This window comes from Dermacentor albipictus, chromosome 2 (genome assembly GCF_038994185.2).
Source record: "Dermacentor albipictus isolate Rhodes 1998 colony chromosome 2, USDA_Dalb.pri_finalv2, whole genome shotgun sequence".
Lineage (NCBI taxonomy): Eukaryota > Metazoa > Arthropoda > Arachnida > Ixodida > Ixodidae > Dermacentor > Dermacentor albipictus.
This window is the reverse complement of record NC_091822.1, coordinates 105,478,789-105,502,640: the sequence shown is the minus strand read 5'-3', so window position 1 is coordinate 105,502,640 and position 23,852 is coordinate 105,478,789. Positions and strand designations below refer to the sequence as shown.

General features: G+C 43.0%; 1 protein-coding gene across 6 annotated transcripts in view; it reads left to right on the top strand.

Moving 5' to 3' along the window:
- The window catches only part of LOC135919512 (citron Rho-interacting kinase-like), a 134,292-nt gene that overhangs the window by 108,837 nt on the left and 1,603 nt on the right, over positions 1–23,852 (top strand). For all 6 annotated transcript variants that reach the window (XM_065453387.1, XM_065453390.1, XM_065453388.1 and 3 more), the window contains 10 exons: positions 2,073–2,387; positions 7,933–8,023; positions 11,691–11,774; positions 12,544–12,682; positions 13,958–14,190; positions 16,050–16,158; positions 17,920–18,051; positions 18,452–18,529; positions 19,366–19,447; positions 20,323–20,481. In XM_065453387.1, coding sequence (XP_065309459.1) covers positions 2,073–2,387; positions 7,933–8,023; positions 11,691–11,774; positions 12,544–12,682; positions 13,958–14,190; positions 16,050–16,158; positions 17,920–18,051; positions 18,452–18,529; positions 19,366–19,447; positions 20,323–20,481 — 1,422 coding nt within the window. The remainder of the gene's footprint in view (positions 1–2,072; positions 2,388–7,932; positions 8,024–11,690; positions 11,775–12,543; positions 12,683–13,957; positions 14,191–16,049; positions 16,159–17,919; positions 18,052–18,451; positions 18,530–19,365; positions 19,448–20,322; positions 20,482–23,852) is intronic.

Sequence of the window (23,852 nt, the reverse complement as noted above, 5' to 3'; positions counted from 1 at the left end):
TTCATTCTTCTGTGTACCAGAGCCTGAGGAAAGCCACAAACAGTGTGGTTAGATTACCGGGCCTGCACGTAACATATTTTTTTTCTTTTAAAGAAGAAAAAGAATTGTAGTTCTGATGCTAAAAGTGTATTCCCTGTTATACTGAGGCGCTGATTCGCTTTGAGCCACCAACACAAAACGTCAAGCAAAGGAATGAACCTCGATCCTTTCACAAACGTCAATCGCATCTGTATGCAGGTATGTGCAGGCATGCCCATGTTTGCCCTCTGCAAGCAGCAGCTTCGTACTTCCCGAGCAGCTGTGAGGTGTAGATCATAATACTGTCGTGCTGGACAAACTCTTGCTCCCGTGGCTGAGTAGTGTTAGGCAAAGCAAAAAAATTGCTTGCGCTAATGTGAGCAGGTACTGTGTGATATTGTTTTGAGCTAAAGTGTGCTCAGTATAGTGGTCAGTAGCTAGAAACTTTGTGCACTTGTCCTTCCTACTCTCTTCGTTCACTGAAGAGATACAGTAAGAGGCTTTTGGGAATTATCTCTTGAGCCCTCGGAAACCGTCAGTCAGGATAGGTGTTCGCAATCTTTTCGGGTCAAGTCTAGCTGTGCGAATGTAGTAAATTCAGGTGTAGGATGACAGCAAGTCGGGCAAGTTGGAACAGATTTATTAAAATCAATGTGCAAAAGGAACGAGAGCACAAGGACGCCCTTTTTGTTCTTGTGTCTTTGCTCCTTTTGCGCATCATTCATAATATGTGGGGGTGTGCGAATATTCAAAACTTTTGAAATAATGAATTGAGCAGTGTCCTATTTGATTCGGTCTTTGAATCAAATACAGTCGCTATTCGTAAGTACAAATAATTTTGACATACTTTTATACTATTTCGGAACGTCAACTACGTCCAAGCAAACATAAAATTGGAGCAAGAGTAAGGTAAATTTTTATCCACGTGGGCATAGTATAGACATAAAACATGACAACTGGTGTAGTGGAGCAGGTTACGTCGCTTGGGTAGCCATAATTGGAAGGCTGTAGAGTGATCATTCGCACTTTCTGAAGAGCCCTGTCCAAGTGAAAAAAAAAAAAAAACCTACTTATTTGCTCCCAATGCTTCATTTGTGCTTTTAATAAACAACTTTTTATGACTTACTATGTCATGACAGAAACTTGCTAACTTTAAGAATACTGGGTTGTGAGCATCATTTTATATTAATTGTGAAAATGGCTATTCATTATTCAAAAACTTCAAAAAGTATACAATACTCATTTTGATTGGCTTGTTGTGCTATTTGAGAAATCACTATTTATACACCCCTAATTAATTTTTTCCCGTGGATGAAAGTTACAAGGTTAATACACATTTAACTCCTTTGTTTGGTTTTGTCTGTAGTGGTCACATGGAAACAGGTGGCTTAAACAGATTTCTGTATGATTTCATCTGTTAATGCTATGTAATGTCTAGGGGTTGTTTCTCATCTTGCTCAGTCACTTTGGTAATATACTATCACTTTTACGGAACTCACTTTTGCTTTCACGCAACAAACCCAAAGTTAGTGAACGCTATCAGTCTCATGTATGAAAGTGTTTAAATTCTGTACGTGTGCAATGCCACTGATATTATTAATTTTTAAAAAATTATGTTATTATAACTTCTTAAATATAGCTTCTTTTGGCCTACACAAGCCATTTGCATTCGCTATTTCTAAAACTTCTAGTGAATTGACAGAACATTTTTCTGGAGTACTTTGTACACATGAAGAAGAGACATAATAGTGCAAACTAAGATTATTGCTTAGAGAGAACAACAGAAGAATGTCTTTGTGTACGAATCCCAAGTTCAGAGGCAGCATTCCAATCGAGGCAGAATGCAAAAACACGCTTGTACTTAAACTTAGATGCAGACAAAAAGGAGTGTCAGGTGGTTATTATGCAGTCCCCTCACTACGCCTGTCATAGCCCAAGCATTGCTTCAGGAGGTCAATAAACTGAATGAGTCAGTCAAAGTGCCTTCACATCGCTCCAGTTTGCAAGCGTCAACACTCACTCTCTCTTTTTACTGTGCTTCAACCCGAGCACAGGTGCAGTGGGGGGAAGCAGAACTGGCACAAGTGCTTCCTGGTGCTCTACCGCCGTGTCCTATACCTCTTGGACCAAGTGTCAGAACCCATCGGACCAGCGGGTGACAACACGAACCAAACTGTAGAGGTAGAGGATCGCTATGGAGAGAGCCTCGAGTCTGTGTGCCAGGAGCGGATACGAATGTCCCCATCGGATGGCGAGGTTCTGGTGAGCAGCGCCGTGCCGGCCACCGAGCTGACGGGCACTGCAAAGTCCGACATCCCGTACACCTTCAAGGTGGAGCTCAAGCCACACACCACGTGCTGGCCGCCCAAGTTAGTAGTCAGCATAATCCTTTACCGAATTATGAAATGTGACACAGTGTGGCAAGTCTCTACCTAGTTAGCTACCAATTAGGTGCCACCATAGAGTTTCCTGCTAAGGTTACTAGAGGGAATATTGGCACTGCGATCGTTCAGTTACTGTGGGAATGACAGTACATGAATTTGTCTGATATTTGTTCTGGTGGCTTCAGACTCCCTCGTGGCTTTGCTTAGTACGAGTTACCACCTTAATTGTCCTAAATTGTGAAGCAATCCTATTTTTCTAAGCGCAAAAGGCATTAAAACACACTGCTTATTGTATAGTCGCTGCGAACTGTTGCATTTATAACATAATGCTTTGGGGGAAGTGATAAATTTGCTAAGTCACAAAGCCGCTTGAAGCCAGGACTAAGTTTGGGCGAATCGACATGCTAACCATCATTCCCGTGCTTGCTGAACCAGCATACCTGCAGCTCTCGTAGACATTAGTGCCGGTGTTCCGTCATCTAATAATTTTTGTAGGAAGCTTTGTGGATGCAACAACCACTGTAGTTTTCCTGCACTCGTACATATGCCTCTGTGCAGCCAGCTGTGGTGGCACACAGGCGCGGAACAAAACAGATGCAGTGTGATAACCAAAATGCAGCACAAACATTTACCGGGTGTTCTTAACAATCTGTGCTGACTTCCGAGACTGTGTGGGATCTTGTTAGCAGGCAAGGCAAGATGCTAGCAAGAATAAAGCTGGGATGCTGGGATGTTCAGGTTTGATACCTGCTGGGACGTTTAGCAATTTGTGCAAGAAAGACCCATAATGCAAGGTTGTGTGGGGAACCTGTCACTAGGATAATGCTGTATTTACTTGCGTAATGATCGCACTCGCATAATGATCGCATTCCCGGATTTTGTCGTTAAAATTTGATTTTTTTTCTTTCCTGTGTAATGATCGCACCCCGAACTTGCCGCAGCGATATGCCTTGTGCAAAGTCTAGCTAATGATGATCGTGCTTACCATCTGCCGATTGGAACGCGAACGACTCTTCAAGACATATCAAGCGGTCTGCCTGCACCCAATATTCTTAAGCAGATGCCCCATTTCATTCCTTTCATCACTTTCCGCACTTCCATGAAAAAAAAAAAAAGGAACAATCAAACTTGCCTTAGCTTTATTATTTGTAAGCTTTACAATGGTTGTGGTCAACAACAACAAAAAAGGCGCCTTACAATTCCTCTCGTCTGCACTCGTGGGCATGCAGCAAATCGCGAGCGGCACCGATAGTAGCCATGTTTACACTGATACGTTAGAAGTATACCCTATTCATACGCGGACACTTGTAACACAGCTAAGATATTCATTCACCCTTAGCAGAAACGTGCAGTATTAGGATAGTAGTGGAAACAAATGCCACAGTTTTCGCAGCATGCCCGCTATGTGTTTCTACGTCACTGGCAGCTAAGCGCGCCCATCTCTGTTTCTGTCCCCTCAAAGTGGACAAGGCTATGTTATTGCCGCAAACTTGCTGATATTAACAGTAGTATTCATTACTGATACGGGAGAAATTGTTTCAATGCATGTAATGTACTCACGAGAAGAAAAAAAAATAGCATTCAACATGTTCGGTTTGCTCCACTGGCCGCCATTCTTGTTTTGGTGTCCCGCACTGTTACAGCGGCAGCCACCTGTCTGTTGACCTATTGTCCTCCCGCAGCAAATGTGGAATGAAAAAGAATTTGTTTTTTTTTTTTGCGGAAATTTTAATCCACATAATGATCGCACTCCTGAATTTGCTTCAATTTTTCAGACAAAGAAGTGCGATCATTATGCGAGTAAATACAATACAGAGTTCATCCGTTATCAGCTGTTGTTAAGTTTTGCAGCTTTGAAAGTTATTCTTTCTCTTTGCTTGCTGAGCATAGTGCAAACTTGCTTGTTTGTATTGACTTAGTGAACATATGAACACACAGCGGCAGATTTGCATGGTCATGTGCTCTTCTCGTCATGTCGCCTTGTTTGTGCTACACTAGCATTAGCCTCATGCATGAGCGATGGCGGTGCTGTGAACGACTGCCTAGTGATGTCAGCCAGGGAACTCGTCTCTTTTGTCTGCCGCGCTCTGGCTAGAATAGGTTCATTTTCATTCTTTTGCTTGGGCTCTGACTGCGTGCTAACGTAGCACGGCAATTTCCCAATTTCTGTCTGTTATCTTTTTTTTTCTAGTGTTACCATGTTTATCCGAATATAAGTTGGCCTTTTTCTTCCAGACATGTTACCCATAATTAGCTATTGACCTATATTCGTGATCAAAGCTAGCAAAAGTACCGAGCTAATCGAGTTTCAATGTGGAACAGAGCCGCCGCCGGTGCAGCGAGGGCCAAGGCCGCAAGCCAGAATATCCTGCCATGCATGTGAATACTATATGTCGATGCCACGGTCGTGCAAAACACAGATACCGTGTTTACTCTATTGTAATACGCACCCGTACAGTACAGTACTAACTAAATTAGCATGCATGGTGTCACATGCGCACAAGCAAACATCTCACTTGATGACCGCGGAGACTCTGTCAAAACGCTGCAGTGAGAAAGCACAGCAGCAGCTGTTTCTCACTTCAACGCGAACTATAAGCGGCACAAGCGGAAGTATGCTGCTGCTGTTTTATCGATACACATGCCTTTTTTTTTTTTTGCCAGCAGCGAGCACCAAAAATATAGAAGTGTGCTCGTTTGTGCTCTGATCATCCAGAAGGCACAAACACGCCGATTCTAATGGATCGACCTATATTCGAATAATCTTTTTTTTTATTATTTCACAGGGAACACAATATTAGGGGTCGACCTATATTCGAGTGAATACGGTAGTTTTATAAATGCCAGCATTAGGACGACAACAAACTGTATATTCAGGCTAGATTCCATATAGCCACCCAATGTATTGGCCCAGTGCCCAGCATTGTTAAGTGCTAGGTTGCCGATTCGACCGCTGTCACGGCAGCCACATTTCAATGGGGATGGAATGCAAAAACGGTTAGTGCATACTTATATTTCGGTGCCCAGGTAGTCAAAATGATTTCGGTGTCTCCCACAACGGCATGCCTAAAATCGTATGGTTGTCTAGGCATGTAATATCCCAGAATTTAATCTTTAATTTAAAAAAATTTATAACCACAGCTCTCTCGGGCAGAGACATGGGCTCATGACTCGGTCATGAAGCATTGCGCTGAGCGAGTAAATGAGTCTACGTGGCTTTGTAAATGAAGCATGATTGCAGGGATCATTCGCAAAATTTCTCATTTACTAAGTGGCATGTGGTCGAATACAAATTTTACATTTCACTCATAATTAACTTTTTCTCACTATAAAAGTCTCATATTTCACTGATAAGCAGTTTATCTGAAACATTAGTTGCACCACTCTCTATCGTGTTTCACAATCGTCAAGCATGCTTTGCTATCTTCTTGCAAATAAATCTCATGAACTCTCTCTAATGCAAAAATTTTATGTTTGTTCAAGTTAACATAACATTATTTCTGTTCAAAGCACTTTCAGACTGTTGTAAACCACTTAGAAAACATCGCTTATCAGCATAAGAATAAAAATGCTATAAAGAAAGAAAGAAAATGCAGGAAAACTTGCGAACATGTTACTGCACCTTTGTTTGTCTTTTGCTTGTGTGTTTTGTGCTCCAGCTACTTGTTCAGTCAAGTGCCAGCAAACCAAACTTCTGAATTTTCTTGTTTGAGGTTTAAGTATGTATAACGCTCTTAGAGAACAAAATATATTGAAAATGGCTATCTAAGCACAGATTGTCGCCCGTTTTTGTTACACACTAGCACTACTGAACCTTGCCTGCAGAAATTTGCTCGCTATACCCATTGCAAGAGCAAAGAAAGAAAGGGGTATGCTGAACCGACTAACATGCAGGGGCGAGCTGTGTCGCGGTGGAAGTAATCAAGTTTAATTAAAACTATCCTGCAAAGATCAACACTGCAGCACAAGAGTACGTAACTTTGTTTTGCCCACTAATTTCGTCTGCCCGTTGTGGGGTCGTCCTCCCGTGCTCTTGGGACAAAGGAACGACAACACAGTAGTGCAAACAATCACAAGGGCATTTATTGCACCTTTCATAGATCAATGCCTGCTAGCCGAGTTGCTATCCGCAAAACATGCCGATGGGCGCGCGACAAATCTGGAAGTCCGACTCACCGCGACCTGATAACAAGCGAATATGTTTACCCCATGCTGGATCCCAACGCCTGGTCGTTCGCGTGTACGGTCACGCCAACGGTGGCGCGTTCCAAGGCGGCCACGCGAGACGGTCTCGCCGAAGCATGGGTCGGCGCACGCGCAGCACGGCACGTTCGTGCTGCTTGCTGTCTCGAACCCAAGAGAGCATGCGTCTTCCTTTCGGCGCCCAAGTAACCTCGCCTGTCGGCGGCGTTAGCAGCGCAACACTTGCGCCATCTCTCGCACTGCGCTTCAACCACTCCGACCGCCGCGGGCGCCAGGCCACGCGGCGGGCGAAGCCGCCCTGCAGGAGACGAGCTATGCGGGAAAACTAGATCTCAGGGGAGGCGTGAGAGTCACGCATCCCCACACCGTCCATGAGAAGTTCCAGAACGCCTTTTGCTGCAATACCGCTAAAGCAATGTTCTGCATTAACGCATTGCAGCGACCGCCTAGTTTCTTGAGAATGGCATCAAACGTCTTTTGCGATAGGCTCAACGCGCTAGGCAGCAACAAAATTAGAGTGTCTGCAGCCAACAAAATGGGCGGCCGAGCACGCAGCACGCGCCAGACAGACAAACGCAGTATTACAATGCAGACACAGTGTAGCTGAAGGCCAAATGCTGCAGTTCACCATTGAAAAAGGGCGGACAAATCATTATAAATAGGCCGCGACAACAGAACAGCAATGACGAGAAACCAACACCATACACGCACATGCACACGCCGATGACTATAGCAGACGACACTGCAAGCGAGCCACAATAAACGTGGTGATGACGGTGACTCCACTTGTTTTCATAGGGAATAAGGTCCCTAAATATTCCATGTATGCTGTTTCACAAATTTGCCGACTTGCATTCCGAAAATTCGAGCATAGCAGGTCGACCGACATCATCAAGTTGCCTTCATGTAGCGAGGGCGCGTGCGGCACACCCATGTTTATGTCACATGTGAGAGGGCAAAATGTCACACACTCAAAGGGTTTGGAGAAATATCTAGAAAAGCAAAAAGATTAAGCAGGTGTGTACAAAAATGCTAGAATGAAAAGCATGTATAGCATACCTGAGTAACTCAAGCAGACCAGGTGACTATTTCTCACCGCCCCGTTTCAGAGGGGATGCCAATAAATTATCATCATCATTATCGTGGCTAATGCTAGCCACTAGCATTTCAAGTATAACAGTGGCTGCATGGTCTACAGTTGTCATTGTGAGTGCATTGTAAATTTTACAAGACCAATAGACATTTTGTTTTACCCCTTCCCCTCACTGCTCCATGACTTGCATTTAATATACACTTTTAAATATTGATCAGTACATTTTCTTTGCAGGTGCCTGTACATCATGGTGCCAACGTTTGCTGAAAAACAGATGTGGGTGTCTGCCCTCGAAATGTCTGCCGGACACAACATTGACCCTTCGGTAAGTATGAGATGGCAAACTGTTATCTATGCAAGCGTTGGGAGGATAGAATAAGTAGAGATATTGAAGGAAACCGAACATTCCACAGTAGTTCGTTCAGTGGCTGTCACATCCTCGCATTACGCTTATGGGAGTGAAGCAATGGGTTGGATTCCCAGCCGCTGTGGGCTGCATCAGAACAATCCAGAAACACTCACGGGCATAGATGTAGCTGCACATCAGTAAGCAGGCAGTTAGAATTACTTGGATCTTCACACTACGTCTTTCCTCGTAATCCACTGTGCTGTGTCTTTGGCTAAATCCTCTGCGTATCTTCTCGTCGGACTTCCTGTACCATCAGTTTATCTGTTGAAGGAATCAGTAGCCAGGGAAATATACAGTAGACACCCCCAAGGGAGTCGCTAAGGAGAAGAATAAGCTAGAACCTGTACTAGCAAATTACCCTCCTACAATGCCAAAAAACCTGCTCTTACTGCAAGAGAAAGCTCGATTGAGCCAGAAAAGAAGCAAAGGTAAAAGGTGGATGATGCAGCCACTTTGAATTTCCTGTACCAGCTCACCATGACGCCATGGATTTTAATGGTGCCTGCTGAAGCCTTGTTAGCTTTTTTGTCGGTAAAGAAAGAATGTATTATGTTCTAAGAAAACCCAAAGACTGTACTTGGAAAGTTTTGAAAACTTTTTGCTGTACCACAGTGACTCGAAAATGACAAAACATTAAATCTGTGACGTCAAGCTGACGTACTGGCACTGGGGTTTTGGCATGACATTAAAAAAAATTGGAAATTTGATCTTCATTTTCTCTTCTAGTTAATTCTTAATTTTATGAATTGTGCATGTACTTCCTCAGTCCAAACTGATTTAGTATTTCTCCTTGGTGTTTTTTTAAAGGTGAACACAAAAGTCCCTTGATATTAGAGAGTTTTAGTGTAGTGCAACATGCTTGCATTAGTGAGCGACGTAATGTTAACGCTATCGTACGCTGCAAAGTAAAGCACAAACTAGCCTTCTTAGAATTGTGGAAACCAGAATGATAATTCAAACGCAAACATTTGCGACATCACCTATATATAGATGTCCATGAAATGCAAGGTAATCTAATGCATACCAAATGTCAGCCAAATCCAATGCTGCATATTTGTATTATTTGCATAGCAATTAGCTTTTCTGCATAGTGATGATGGTCATAAAATTGAGGTTTTTGGCACTCTCTCTCACACAAGAGAACAATCTATAGCCTCTGACATCTGGCAGCCCGCATATCTTGCAATGTGCGTCACCAAATCTTGGAAGTCGTGTCCAGCTAATACAGCCTGAAGCGCCGAAAAATCAAGAATGGATCTCGGAAGCAGTGGCCAGTTATCACTAATAAGTTGCTGTTGAAGCATTATGACACAAATCTAAAGCAAATAAAAGCATCTGTTGGGAATGAATAGACCGAACGAAGTAGGATGAGGGCTTGATAGACCCTAAGGGAATGGCTGTCGCCTTAAAGGTGCTGCATGTTTTCCACGCTAAGCAGTCTTTGCGACTGTTAGCGTCCCTTGCTAAATTTTAAAAGTAGCGAAGGCACACAACGTGCAAAGTTGCTGGAGCATTTTCTGCATTTGCAGTCTGTCCCCGCTATTTTTTTGTGTGCAGCCACTTACCACTATACCAAAACTCTCTATTGTCTCATTAATTATGTGTACTGTCACCTCAACTTAATGGTCTTGCATTTATGTTGTAAGTGCTTGGTATCACAGGGAAGCTGGTGTCAGGCAGAGTAGGAGCTGTGCTATACTGTAACAGAATGGATAACTGGGCTGGTTGGTTTACTTGCATCTTGAAACTGTAAAATGGAGTTGGACGGCTGAGCATGCATTACAACACTCTCAGGTTAAATCATTTGAAAGGCAACATTAAAAGTAAAAAATGAAAGAAATTGTATCAAGAAGCTTGAATTCTTTTAGCCTAAAAAGTGGAACCTTGGTTGCAAGCGTTCTCGAGTTGCTGAGCTTTTACCTAAATTCTATGTTTGTGTCTTGGGGAGAGGGAGAACTTTACGTTCAGCATTCAGGGATTCGCATAGGATCGCCATTTGCTCCAATTTTAAGTGAAATTTTCTTGATCAAACTCGATAGAGAGCTACAGCCTCATTTTTCAGGACTAGCAACTAAGGTGTTCAGATATGTAGGCGATTTTCTGGTCTTAATTCCGCTAATCCAACCCAGGATGTTGTAAACATTTTAAAGGTTTTCAAGGAAAACTGTATGAAATTAAATTTTTCTTTTCAATTACCCCGAGATAACCAACTACAGTTTCTTAATCTAAGACTAATCTTTCGACCACTTCATGTCTGCTGGTACTACCGACCCAGGTCTATTAAACCTATCATTAACTACAGGTCAGACCATTCAAAAATTGTAGAAAGAGGAATAATAAAGACAAGCATAGGTTCCGCATTGAAACAATCATGTCAACACATGACGGAAACGAGCTTTCTCAACCAGATTGACAAGCTTGAACAAGCAGGCTATCCTCAGTCTGTCATTAAATCAGTGTGCACTAACACTTTGAAAGAAATAAAAACGAAAGAAAACAGATCACCTGGGAAGATCGTCATAAAAATAATAAAATTGCTGTTGTTTCTTACCTACATTGAACATCACACAAATTAAAACATATAGGCACTTGGTATAAGGTTGAGGTTATTTTTTCAGCGAAAAACAAACTTCAAACAATTTGTGCGCATATTGGCAGGAAGCCATCGCAGTGTAATATTAAACACACCAAAAAATTTGTAGATTGTGCGATGGGCATAGTACATATGATCCCATTTAAGTGCGGTAAAGTTTACATAGGCCAGTCTGGGCGTTGCATCAACGTGAGGCTAAGAGAGCACCTGATGGCATACAATTCATCAGGAACAACCTACTTAGCCGCCCACTGTAGGGACTGCGGCTGTTACCTTGTCTTCGAAGATACTCAGATTATCTTCAAAAGCACTAACCACATAAAGAAAAAGAGGAGATAACTGCATCAGCCACCCCTCGATCTTGCTACATAACTTTTTTACTTTTAACATTGCCTCTCAAACGATTTAACCTGAGAGCCTTGTAACGCATGCTCAGCCGTCCTACTCTGTTTTTGTGAGCATATATTTGTTTCCTTTGAACAAAATTTTTCAATTGTGAGTAAGCGCTTTGTCCTGTCCACTCTCTTCATTTCTCGTCTTTGTGTGCTTTTTCAGTTTCAAGATGCTAGCTATGATAAAATGCCACCCAGAATGGCAAATGAAAGGCACAGGAAGGCTGGAACATACTATGTGCATGTTGGCCACTGCTGGAGATGGTTTAAATGGTATCTATTGGCCTCGGGCGTAGTGAATCTGAGACGGGACAACTGATCAGTCACAGATACACACATAGTGGTTTTGTTTGTCACTCTGTGATGTCTTTGTGTGTGTGCGTGTGTGTGTGTGTGTGTGTGTGTGTGTGTGTGTGTGTGTGTGTGCGTGCACGCGCGTGTGTTGGGTGTTGGGTGTTGGGTGTTTGTCTTGGGTGTGCTATGCGTGAGGCCTTTAGTATCGTGTACCAACAAGCCCAACGTGCAACCATAGTCTGCATCTTTTGGAGATATGGTTTGGAGACACCACAATGTTTTTGTTTTATCATTCCTGTTCCAGAAATGTAATGCTGGTGACACAGTCTTGAGGCTTGGAGGTGACCAAGTCCTAGATGTCAACTGTGTCCATGAGCTGTCCTACGAGGTGAGCAGAAGAGAAGTGGATGTACATTTGTCACGCATGCAGTTCTGCGCTGCTTTGCTTGCACTAGTTGCTATGCTATAACTGTCGTAACTGTTGCCTATACTTTGACGTGATAGTTCTGCGGATACCCGCAAGGTGGAGAGAAGTAATTAATAAAGGGGAAATGAGACATCCACCCAAACGTAGCTAAGTGGCACAAAGGAAACCGATACGGGTTCCTCCTTTGTAGCACTTAGCACTTGGGTGGATGTCTGATTTTCCCTTTATTAATTTCCTATACTTTCAATGCCACACTTGTGGAGTTCTAAACCCTTACTGCACTCAATTTTGCTGCCAGTTGAGAGTTGAAGCACAGCATTAAAGGATATGTGCTTTGAACAGCATATATTTGTTGGGTGGCCTTTTTTTTCCCCTCTGTTTGAAAGATCAGGCATTGAAGGAAAAGATGGAAGAGGAATGAAAATGACAATGCAAACACTGACATTTGTGCAGTCCTTTTCATTCCCCTTGTGTCTGTGTCTTCTGCTCCTGATTCATATGATGAATCCTTAGCAACTTCCTCAGTCTTCGTCTTTTACAAACTTCATTTGTTGCCGTCTTTCTGGATGTTTTTCTTTCTTCCATAAATTATGTCTGTGTACGAATTCGCCTTGGCAGAACATATCCATGCATTTGCCTAGGCTGAATAGTATTTCGTGCAGCAGTGCTTGGGACCAGTGCTGCAAGAAATGGTATTTGATGCTTCAACATGCGGTGCTGTTCTTTGCAGTACCTTCTTCTGGGCGCCATGGAAGGCCTTTATGTCGTCGACCTGGTAGCCAGGACTGTGCGGCGTCAAGTTGCAGCTGTTCCTGCTGTCTTTCAAGTTGCCGTGTGCACGCAGCTGGGCGTGGTCCTTGCAATATGTGGTAAGCAAGCTTGGAAAGTCTTCAGGCCATTAAAAGCCAAGTGCAAAAAAAAAAAAAAGAGCTCTTTAGCTAAATTTGCTGTAGATTAATTGTCCAATATACTGTCGAAGCAATCTTCGAAGATGCAGGTCTGGTAATTGGGTAATTTTTTTTTTATTATTACCATGACAGTAATTATTATTACCAAGACAGTAATGGTGGGCACCTGGTAGTTAGCAAATATGACACAGGTCCAAGAACATGGCCTCCAAAATCTTCGCTGCTCTTCAGATGTCTCTTCATCTTGGAGTTCGTGCTCAGGCACTAATGCTGGTTCTTAACCCTTTGAGGGTCGATTTTTTTCGCCATATGCGACCACCCAGGGTCGATTTTTTTTATTGCGGATTCCAATTCTTCTTTGGGACTTATTTCGAAAAAAATTTACCGCAATTTTTCTAGGGTGACCGTAAAGTGAGAAAAAGATATTTTGCCTTGGTATATATGTACCCTTCATTCATGAATAACAACAATAAAAAAGGAAATAAACTTATAATTAAAAATTTGATGCATTTTTATACACATAGTTCAAGGCCTTGAATGTGCGCACATGAGAATGTTTCGCAAAAACCAAATTTTCCTGCTCTTACACTAATATTAAATATGTACATCCATAGTGTAATCGAAGTGCATAGGTGCGCGCACTAAAGAAAACTGTGTGGTTGTGTGCCTGTCAAAAAAGCACAAGGTGTGACAGATTTTTGCTAATCTTCATCTTATCGCCAACCAGATACATTTTCGCGAGTGCCAAAAAAAAAAAAAGAAACGGAAACACATGCACGGTGGCATCCTTCCTACACGCACTGCTGTGAGCACTAAACGAGCGAGAAAGAGGCAGTTGCCCTTTGAGCGATTAGTAACGATATAGCCATCAGTTTTGCAAGCGCAAGAAGCCGAAACCGCCCGTGGAACAAATCCTGAACCGCTGCCCGCCCGCGCAAGAGTGACTTCATCTTTGTGCGCCGAGTGTTTCAGTTGTTGTCTTGCCCATTGCGGTAGCTTAGTCGCTTATGGTGGCCGGTTTTATTCTGACCGTGTCGACTACGATTCGATGGTGACGAAATGGTAAAACACTTGTATGTTTAGATTTAAATGCATGTTGAAGAACTCCAGGAGGTAAGTTTTGGTCTGGAGTCCCCTGCTACAGTGTGCCTCATAATAGGATTGTGGTTCTGGCACGTAAAACCCCGAAACTTATTTTTTAATTGTTGTCTCGTAATTCACGACATCACCTTGCAGGTCAAGAGCGCAAGCTGATGCTCACTAACTGGACAGCGATGCAGCCGTGGGTGGAGACACTCGCAGGCCGAGACGTTGCAGCCGATCCGCCAGAGTGGCGCTTGGTGGAGGACGTGAAGGAGTGCCATTTGTTTGCCACATCACAGGACGGCACCACTCTGTGCATGGCGACTGGCCGGGCCATCTATGTGCACGTCTGGAATGCCTCGCACGCCAACTACACCTGCCGAAAGGTGTGTGGAAAAAGTGCTTGCGTGAAAAAAAGCTACAGTGAAGCTAACGAATTAGGTGCAATGCAAGAGATAAGTTTTTTCTTTTCTTCTTTTAGCAGCTAGGAACATATTGCACACAGTTAAGACATCTTACGTGTCTAGGGGTGTGTGAATACCTTATAGTAGATTTTGAATTAAATATCGAGTAAAGTAAAGAAACATAGCTGAATATCGAATTGGATATCAGAAAATTTGCAGCAAAGGTTAATGCTTGTAAATATTGGGCAAGAAAAATGCGATAGAACTCATCTCACGATGACTGTCGATGGTAATGCAATTAGCATTTTAGCAATATGTAGCGACACACCATATTTCAAAACTCATCTTTATTTATCATCTGCAGTGGTCATTCAGAGACTTCCGTTGCTTCGGCTTGTGCGATATACTCCGGTATTGTCTTACTTTGCTATGGCATTCACTTGCCAAGGTCACCCACAAACATGGTGGCACAACGAATACTGTACGCCGCCACCTTAATGATTATGATGGAATGGTGAAGAAACGGCAACGGCATCGATGGAAAGACAAAGGTGGTATGATGACTATAATATGATAATACAGTTAAACCTCTACATAACGAAGTCAGCAAAATTTACAATTTGTTTCGTTCTGTTAAAATTTGACCTTTTATGCAAATAAGTATGGTCACCGATAAATTTTTCTTACAGTGAAAGGGGCTGCAGGATTTTACGAATTATCGCGCAATCGAAAAAAGCAAATTTGTATGAGAAAGCAATACGTTTTGATAGATTAGGGAGTCGGTGACAAATGATTTGGTTTCATGCCACATACGTCAACAATATCACCACATCAGCGATGCGAATTAAGCGAAGCCAGCCATGCTATCAGCAAAAGCGTCAGCAGCTGAGAGCGAATGCTTTGTCTGCCTCTCCCTCCAACCAGTCACCAAAACTCGAGATTACGCAACCTCCAATACTAAACGCATGATATGACAGCTTACATGGTGCCATGCAGTCTCACCATGCCCACTCCTTGCACACATGGCAGATTACCTCGAAAGCAGGGTGCGCGACCGGGTTATGCACTCAGCCGCGCATTCTGTTCTAGAGGTAATCTGCCATGAGCAAAAGTGTGCCCGAGAATGGGGGACGTGAAGAAGTGGGACGCAGGTCGGCGCACGTCTCCTTTTCTAGTGTGGCCGTGGTCGCACATGGCTGTCAGCGTAAGTGAGCATGCATGCAGGCCGCGTTCTCCGCGTCTTAGAGGTAATCTGCCGTGTTTGCAAAGAGTGGGCATGCCGAGGTGCCGTGGCGTTCTGTGTGCCGTCTTCCCTTATATTTAGCACTGGAGGTTACGTTCCCTCAAGTTTCAGAGACACATTGAAGCGAGAGGCAGACGAAGCATTTGCTGCCCGCCGCTAGTGCTTTTTATGATGGCGTCGTCCCACTGCGGGTGACACTATCAGCCCCAAAGAGCTGAGTAGACAGGAAAGCGTGGCTAGCTTCACTTAACCTGTACTGCTGATGTGAAGATATCGTTGACATACCATATCTTTCATTGCTGACTCTTGAATTCAACAAAATTTATTCTTTCCTCATTCAATTTTGCCCAATAATTTCAACAATTCTGCGGCTCCTTCTGTGTTCAAAAACCTGTCAGTGAGCGTGCTTATTTTCATAAAAGGTTGAATTTGTATACAACGAAATTTCGATATAACGAAGCAAAGTGCCAGTTTTACCAACTTCATTGTATCGAGGTTTAACCCCGTTGTTAAAATCGATATCATTATAAGTGGTTTCAACTGTATCAAGAAAACTTCAGTGTGCAGGTGGCCTGTTGCATGCATTTTTGTCTTGCAGGAGAAAAGGACCAGTGAGCCTTGCAGCTGCATATTATTCACACCATACACCATCCTGGTTGGTTGTGACACATTCTACGAGATTGATGCCAAAGACTTTTCATTTGAGGGTGAGTGTTTCTCGAGTCTCTAGTTCTTGCCTGCAACTCTTTGGCCAAGGAGCTGTGAACTAAATATACTAAATTAAAGCATCAATCAGAGCAGTCTAAGGGGCTCTGTCGCAGAAACCGGGGTTGACAGCTGAAACCAGCACACTGATTGTTTATATTCAACTCCATCCTAGTCTTGTCATTCACTGCACTGGATTGTTTAACTTCGCACATCAAAGGCTGGATGCCACGTGAGCGAGTCGCAACTGTTGAAGAAATGAGTTGGTGCAGGTCTAGTGCAGAGGTCAAACCTAGATCCAGCCTAAAGGGTTCTTTTGCAGCTTTAAAATGTGGTAATAGTTGTAATGAAATTAGGATGAACTGATACATTTGTAGCTTCATTGTAAGGCAGAACTACATCATACTGGCGTGCCAGATGAGTTATTTTTCTAAAGCCATAGAGAATGTGAATTAAAAATAGCGACAGTATCTCATGACTTCTAACTGCATGTTGCATGTCATTATAGAAAGCAGTCAACGACTGATTATTGGAACACCGTTAATTCGAACGTGCTTCATTATTCAGACAGCCCTGCAGCACCGCCATTAGCCCGATAGACTTAATGTGTAAGGACGATAGAAATTTCAGGCACTTTACAGCATGTTGTGCAACAATTCACTCAACGGTAATTCACACTTCACTTGCACAACCATGCGCTAATAGAGTCATCAAGTCGAACAGAAATAGCAATATTTTCGTTTTGGGACATCGCCGGCACTCCGTGAAACTATAACCAGCGAAGCCTAGTTGATCTAGCAGTCGCCGATGAGAATTTTGTGCACGCGTTCATTGTGCTTTACCTATCTGTAGCGACAGTGGTCGTGACACAGGCTGCAATTTTGTAGTGACGCCTTCCACTTGGTTCTATGCCACCCCTATCACCCGCTGTTCATACATAGCCAACTGATCAGAGCCTCGCTCTGACCACTGACAAAGCACAGAAAGCTTGAAAAGAAATAGCATAAAGGGCGTTGCTAGAAAATCACGATCGTGGAATGTCTAGGGCCAAGAGCAAGCATGTGTGCTTGCAGCAACACATCCATGCTAATGAATGATCACTTTTGAAAGATAACGACGCTTTTGCGATATTTCGTAGGCTAGCATAAGATACGACAGTGGGTGACAGCATTTCCACTCAGTAACGAGATGGCATGCTTGGCACTGTACCGAGAATGCCCTCGCTCCTAAACACTGCTATGTCTTGCGCTATAGTCCTGCAAAATTTAAGATTGTCTCCGAAAATGACGATCCGAGAATGGGACAGACATTAGTTGAGAAGAAAGGGGGTTAAACGAGGGGCCTAATATTTATTAGTCACATCATAAGAAGCCAACAAAGACTGACACCAAGGACAACATAGGGGAAATTACTTGTGCTTAATAAATGAAATAAAGGAACGATAAATTAATGAAAACGAAAGTGGATGCAAAAACAACTCGCCACAGGTGGGTAACGATCCCACAACCTTTGCATTTCGCTTGCGATGCTCTTTTTTTGGCCACTTATGGAATAAAGTCATTTGTTTTTTGGCAAATCTGGTATTTCGGGCTCCCGATTATTCTGGCGTCATGGCGGTCCCCGTTGAGTACAAATTATCTGTCAACGACTGTATTTGCTACACTGCAGTATTTGTGCACAGCATGATGCCCTTTCGATGCGTCTGCGGCGAGTGTTTTTACTGTGCCCCTTCACACTTCACGCGATCTGCTTATCACACGCAGACTTCCTGGACCCCACGGATCACTCGTTGTCTTTCTTGACGTACAGCGCAACGCAGCTGCGCAGCTTTCCAGTGTCAGTGCTGCAGGTGGCTCCGCCTGAGTACAACCCCGAGTACCTGCTTTGCTTCCATGGTGAGTCGGTTTTACAGTGATAGCTGTTATGTGTTCACTCCCCTACTTTCTTCGATGTTGTGTGCTGCTGACCATTGCTGGAATCCCATTATGCTTTGCAAGAAGTTTATGGAAAAAAGAAATATGCAGTGCCTCATAAGCATTCAAACTTGAGATCCACAGGTTGCCAGTTGGAAGGTGTTACCTCTCAGCTACATTGCAGATGCTGCAGCATAGAACATTATGCTTCTTAGGTGGTGGCCTATTAAAGTCACCAAAACTGGCAAGCTTCACGGTTGTCATAAAAACGACTTTTAAAGTTGTTTCGTTAATGTAACGGCCCCGAATCAGGAGTACGTATGCACTTCACGCGCTTGTTTTTGCACATTGCCACATTTCTTTTTCAACATTGTTTTTGCAGAACTGGGAGTGTTTGTAAATGCTGATGGCAGGCGCACACGTGATGACCTGAAGTGGTCCAGGCTTCCTCTCGCCTTTGGTAAGTTACACTAGCCGATATACATTGAATTTCCTGTTGCCTTTATGTTATACTAATTACGAAAAGATGGCTTCTTCTTTTTGCACGCTTAAAGTTTAGAATAGTCTTCCATATTCCAATAAGTTGTCATCTACCTTGTATTCTTTCAAATACGAACTCAAGAATTATTTGCTGTCTGATTAATTTCCTATAACATTATTTTGGTAATTAGAAGCTGTGTAAAAACCATTGATTGTGCAACTTTCCTCTTCCTTTTGTCTTTTATGTGTGTCATCACTCAGTTTCTTGGTTATATTTAGCTTATTTCATATTTTGTTTCTCTGCTCTGTATTAAGCTTTATTTTTTATATGACTTCTAAACCAAGGGTCCCGGTGCAGTCTGACCTTGGGGCCCTTGTCTGTATACCATTTCTTGTAACCAATTGTTATGAACGAATAATAAACTGAAACTGAAACTGGAACTGAATAAGACAATGAGGCAATACTTTGCATTGCGCATATCATATGGTGAACACAATGTGTGCCTTTCATACCTCATTGTATATTATCTCATTGCAGGCATGACCTCAGTTTTGTTCGAGCCTTTTCTATTAAGTTTATCTGTAAACATTTTGCAATTGTTTAGGAAAACACTTCTTTGTTGGTGCTACTCCATAAGCATTCTGTCGATGCTCAAGTTTTGATGCTAGGAACATAGCTTTCATTGCAGCAGAGTTAATTATATAATTGTTTCAACTTAGAGCATTTAGCTGTGACTTGCACTTCACATGCCTAAGCAGGCTTCTCACCTGTGCAAGCCTTGACGGTCTGTATGCTTACTTTCTTGTGTTTTACAGCATACAAGTCACCGCACCTGTTCATCCAGCATCTCAACTCAATAGAAATCCTGGAGATCAAAGCCAGGGGTGCCAAAGAAAGGTACTTTTTGATCAGTTTCTATTCCAAGTATGTCGTTTCTTGAAGCAGTGTGTTTTTGTACAGCAGAGCTTTAGTGGCATGCATAATTTATTGCATAGTACTAAACAACGTAATTTAAACACAAGGAGACTTATTTGATGCTTCTGGCAAATAAAGCCATCTAGTGATGCAGGTCAGGACAATGGAAGACTGGATTTAGAACTGTCCATGTAACTGTCACTAACATCTGCTAAAGGATGCAATGATGTCCATTGAATAGCTTAATTTTTGGTTGCTTCCTTGCTTTGTCGCATTGTACTCAGATGTAGGTGTATATTTAGGGAACTATGAGAGGTTGAAATAATCCTTAGTATTCTATTACACTATCTGTCATAGTCCATGTGGATATTTACCTAGTACAACTCTGTGGGTGTTTTCTGTATATAGTACTATGTACAGAAAGATGTGTGTTGCCACAGAGTCATGAATTTTGATGCTGTCTGCTCAGGCTTAGTTAATCGTATATCAGTAAGAATGAAATGTATTATTCTAAAGGAATCAAAGGCTGAACTTGGCAAGCTTCGAGAACTTCTACTGTGGCACAGTGACCCAGATATGAGAAAATATTTACCTTCAAGTCCGTGGTGTCACTCTGACATACCGGGGCACTGGTTTTGACGTGAAAATCTAAAAAGAAAATACATATATTTTTTGCTATAGTAATCAACCTCGCACCATAAAATTAATGTAGTCCTGGAAGAATGGTTTATCTGCTTAAACCAATCAATTTTCTCTACTTCTGTACTCGCGTGCATACGCACTTGCTCGTTAAGTTTTCTTTGGCTGTTGGCGGTCCAGTGTTTTGGCTGACTTGTGATGGCCCACTTCTGTTCCAGCGGGTTACATCGCATTGTGCTGGTCAGCAACCCTCGGTTCCTGGGCCTGTCCTCGGTGGGTTCCATGTACCTGGCGTCATTCCACAGTGGTCAGCTGGAGATCATCTCGGTGCACGCCACCGCCAACAGCCACAGCGATCAGGCACAGTTACCTTTGAGGTGAGCTGCAGCTGTGCTGGAACTCGCATGTTGGTAACGTCCGACTTGCCCACGTGGTCTCTCTACAGTGTTCAAGGGAGTGATGACCACTGCATGTGGCAGCATAGCGAGCCACGGAGCTGCGCCGGTTGTCGCCGCACAAATACCGGTGCACTGCCTGCATATGCACATTCTTGAGCGAGTTGGTGCGGGTTCTTCATGTTAGCTTCGGCGTAACGTAGAGCATTACAAGGAAAACAAAGCACACTGTGTTGTCTTTGCATTTGTCTGCTGCTCTAAGCTAATGTAAAACTTGCACCAAATCACCTAACACATACTGCTTGATTATGCGGTTGAACTTCAATATAACAAACATAAATATAAATTCTTTATTAAATGAAGGATTACACATTATGTGTTATATAAAGGCGGGACCCTGTAACTCTCGTGGGAGTTGTAAAGGGGGTCCCTATGTTAGGTATATGCTTTTATGTAAACGTGAGAGCGTGTGAATCCAAAGAAAAAAAATGTTTGTGATAGTACAAATCTACTGCATTTTCATTGCTTGAGTGATGCAAGCATGAAAGAGCGAAGGTTTGTTTTGTAACTGATAAATGACTGTTGTGATGTTAGATCTCTGTAATTTATTCCAAAGCTGTGATACTGCATATGAAAAGGAAAAATGAAGCGTAATTAGTGTGAGCATTTGGCACAACTAGCATTTTCAGGGTGATTGCTCGTAGTGGCAATATTCAGATAAGCAATTTTTACAGAAGGGCATAAAATTATTTTGAGCATAATTTTGTAAAGCAAAACAAGAACATGGTAATGAATGCAGTCTTTTACGGGTAGGGTATGTTAAAGAGCCCCTGAAACGGATCGGACAAATTTTGTAGACGCATAGGGTACAGCTAAAGTTTATCATTCACACCACAATTTGTATGAAGCGTCTCATATTAAGAGAGCTACGTACGATTACAAGTTACCCTCCTCCATAGTCATGCATTTTCTTCTCAACTCATTCGCCGAGTGACCAGGGCTAAACTCCGCCTTCACTGGCTCTGCGTCATGATAGCACATCGTGTCATCGACTTCCGTTTCTCTAGGAGCGCGCGCGCGAAGCCTCTCCAAACTCTCCGCCAGCTGCTTGGCAGTCGACCCCAAGCGAGAGCTATCGAAGCAGCGTGCATTGCGAGCATTCTGTCGCAGCGCCAAACATGTCTGGTATTCTGGTAACCACAGGCGAGCTGGGTATTTCGACAGATGGCTGGAGGCATAAACTCAAGCTGATGAAGAAACTATAGCGTAGATGTACGTGAACGGCCTGATCAGTCTGCACGGTCCAGCCACTTGTTGGCACAGAGCTTAACCAGCCAAACAAAGCGCTAATATTGCTCTAACCAAGTGTAAAACATTTTAGACATTTACAAAAACAATGTGTTGATGATTACATTCCTGCGAAAAATTTACACCAGCAAGCAAAGAATACATTTCGTTACTGCTACTGTATATTGTTGAGCTCTGTGCCATCAAGTGGCTGCATCGTGCATGCCTTTCACATTTGCGCTTCTGCTCATCCCATTAAACGGCACGATCAAACAGATAGGCCCTGTCCCCTTGTGCTTGCGTTTGCCCTAATACCGGACTCGAGAAACGATATTGCGTTAGTGATCTTCTGGTGTAAAGTGACGGCTGCAAACGCGCAAATCCAGGAGCCGATCTGATAGTGGCAGTACGATGTGCTGCAGCCAGTCCGCTCGTCTGCTGCCTTTAGGAGTGGAATGAATGGAAACAGTTTGCGAGATGAAACCAAAACTGACTGCTGCATGCCCTCATACGCTTGGATGCGCGAGCACTCACTGAAACGTCGTAGAATGAAAACCAAGAAACTACGGAGAAAAAGAAAAATGCATTGTACCAACACAGGGTGGCAGCACTTGCTGGGGAACAAATAGTGTTAATGATTTGCGCGTTTTTCAAGCATAGAGGCAGTGGCTTAATATATGGCACCGACTATTTGGGAGTTGTTTGCGGTGCCATGTATATTTACGGCATTAACCCTGAAAGGGTTGAAGAGTACCAAGATAATGTTTTTGACTGATTTCTTTTGCGTTAAATGAAGTTCAGAGTGCCCCAAGTTCTAGAACAAGCACTGGAAAATGTCACTAGTACCTTAAATAACTTACTAGAGTACAGTTTATGCTCATTACAATGGACCCGCGTCCAACAGATTTTGGATTTGGTGGACCATATTTCAGCCTTAATTTGTTCTACCTATTTTATTAATGCATCGAAGTTTGCTTTTAACAGACAGCACTACAACGGACTATCGGCTACAGCGGAACAAATTAGCAGCAATTTTTTTCAAAATCGGGCGTATAAAGCATACTTTTGCCGTGTCGACGTGGGATGACAACTGGCTTGCGAGGCTCAGCTGATGATTGCGGCTCAATATCGCGCATGCCAAGGAGGAAGGCGGTGCAGAAACATGCAGTCTTCTTTCGTACTCGAGCTACGGGGTATGAGTGGGGGAGGCGAGAGAGAGGGGGTTCTACTCCAGTGGCTGCCGTATCTTGAAAATGATCCGCGATGTCGACAAAGTGCACTCGTGCCGATAGATTCGTATGCACTATGCTTTCGATGTTTAGTTCACATTGAAGCCAGAGGCAGCATGAAGGTCAATTTGCTCACTGCTGCTGCCACGCTTATCTTGCTTAATTTGCTATTGCAATCGATGCTTTGCCTTTCGGGCGAAACTGTGACTTTTCTTGTTTTTTACTTTGGACATTTCCCACTCACTCTTTGCAGTAAAGTTGCTAGACATTGCGACGAAAGTTTCGGAAGTGAGGTGTTTCGAATATTACAGACTTCGGATAAAACAGACATTTTTGTCAGATTATCAGGGTCTGTTGTAACGAGAGTTGACTGTACTTGTTTCTACGAACCAGTTTGTTTGGGTACACAGGATGTGGATGCATCATGACGTCATAATACATTGGCTTTTACATCATCGCTCCAGATGCTGCGTGCAAGCACAACTAGAAGACGTGTGCAGCACTCCTGGTTTTTCTTTTCGTGAGCAATGGCATCATACCTAGCTTTATTGCTATATGTCACGATGCCGTGTTAATGTCAACAACACCAGGTGGCACTTTGAGAAAAGCTTTATTACTTATCAAAATAAAATGTCTTACGTTTCCCAACCTTAATACAGTATGACCTTGTTCATATGTCTTGGAAAAAAAAAAACGCACAAAAATCATACTAACCGTGAAAGTGTATGATCCAAAGTAACTAAAAAAATTTGACAGACTCAAACAACTACGTAATGTGGAGCGTTGCGTCTAGCTGGTGGTGATCTGGCAGCCCGAGACGCGTTTTTGTTGTTTTCC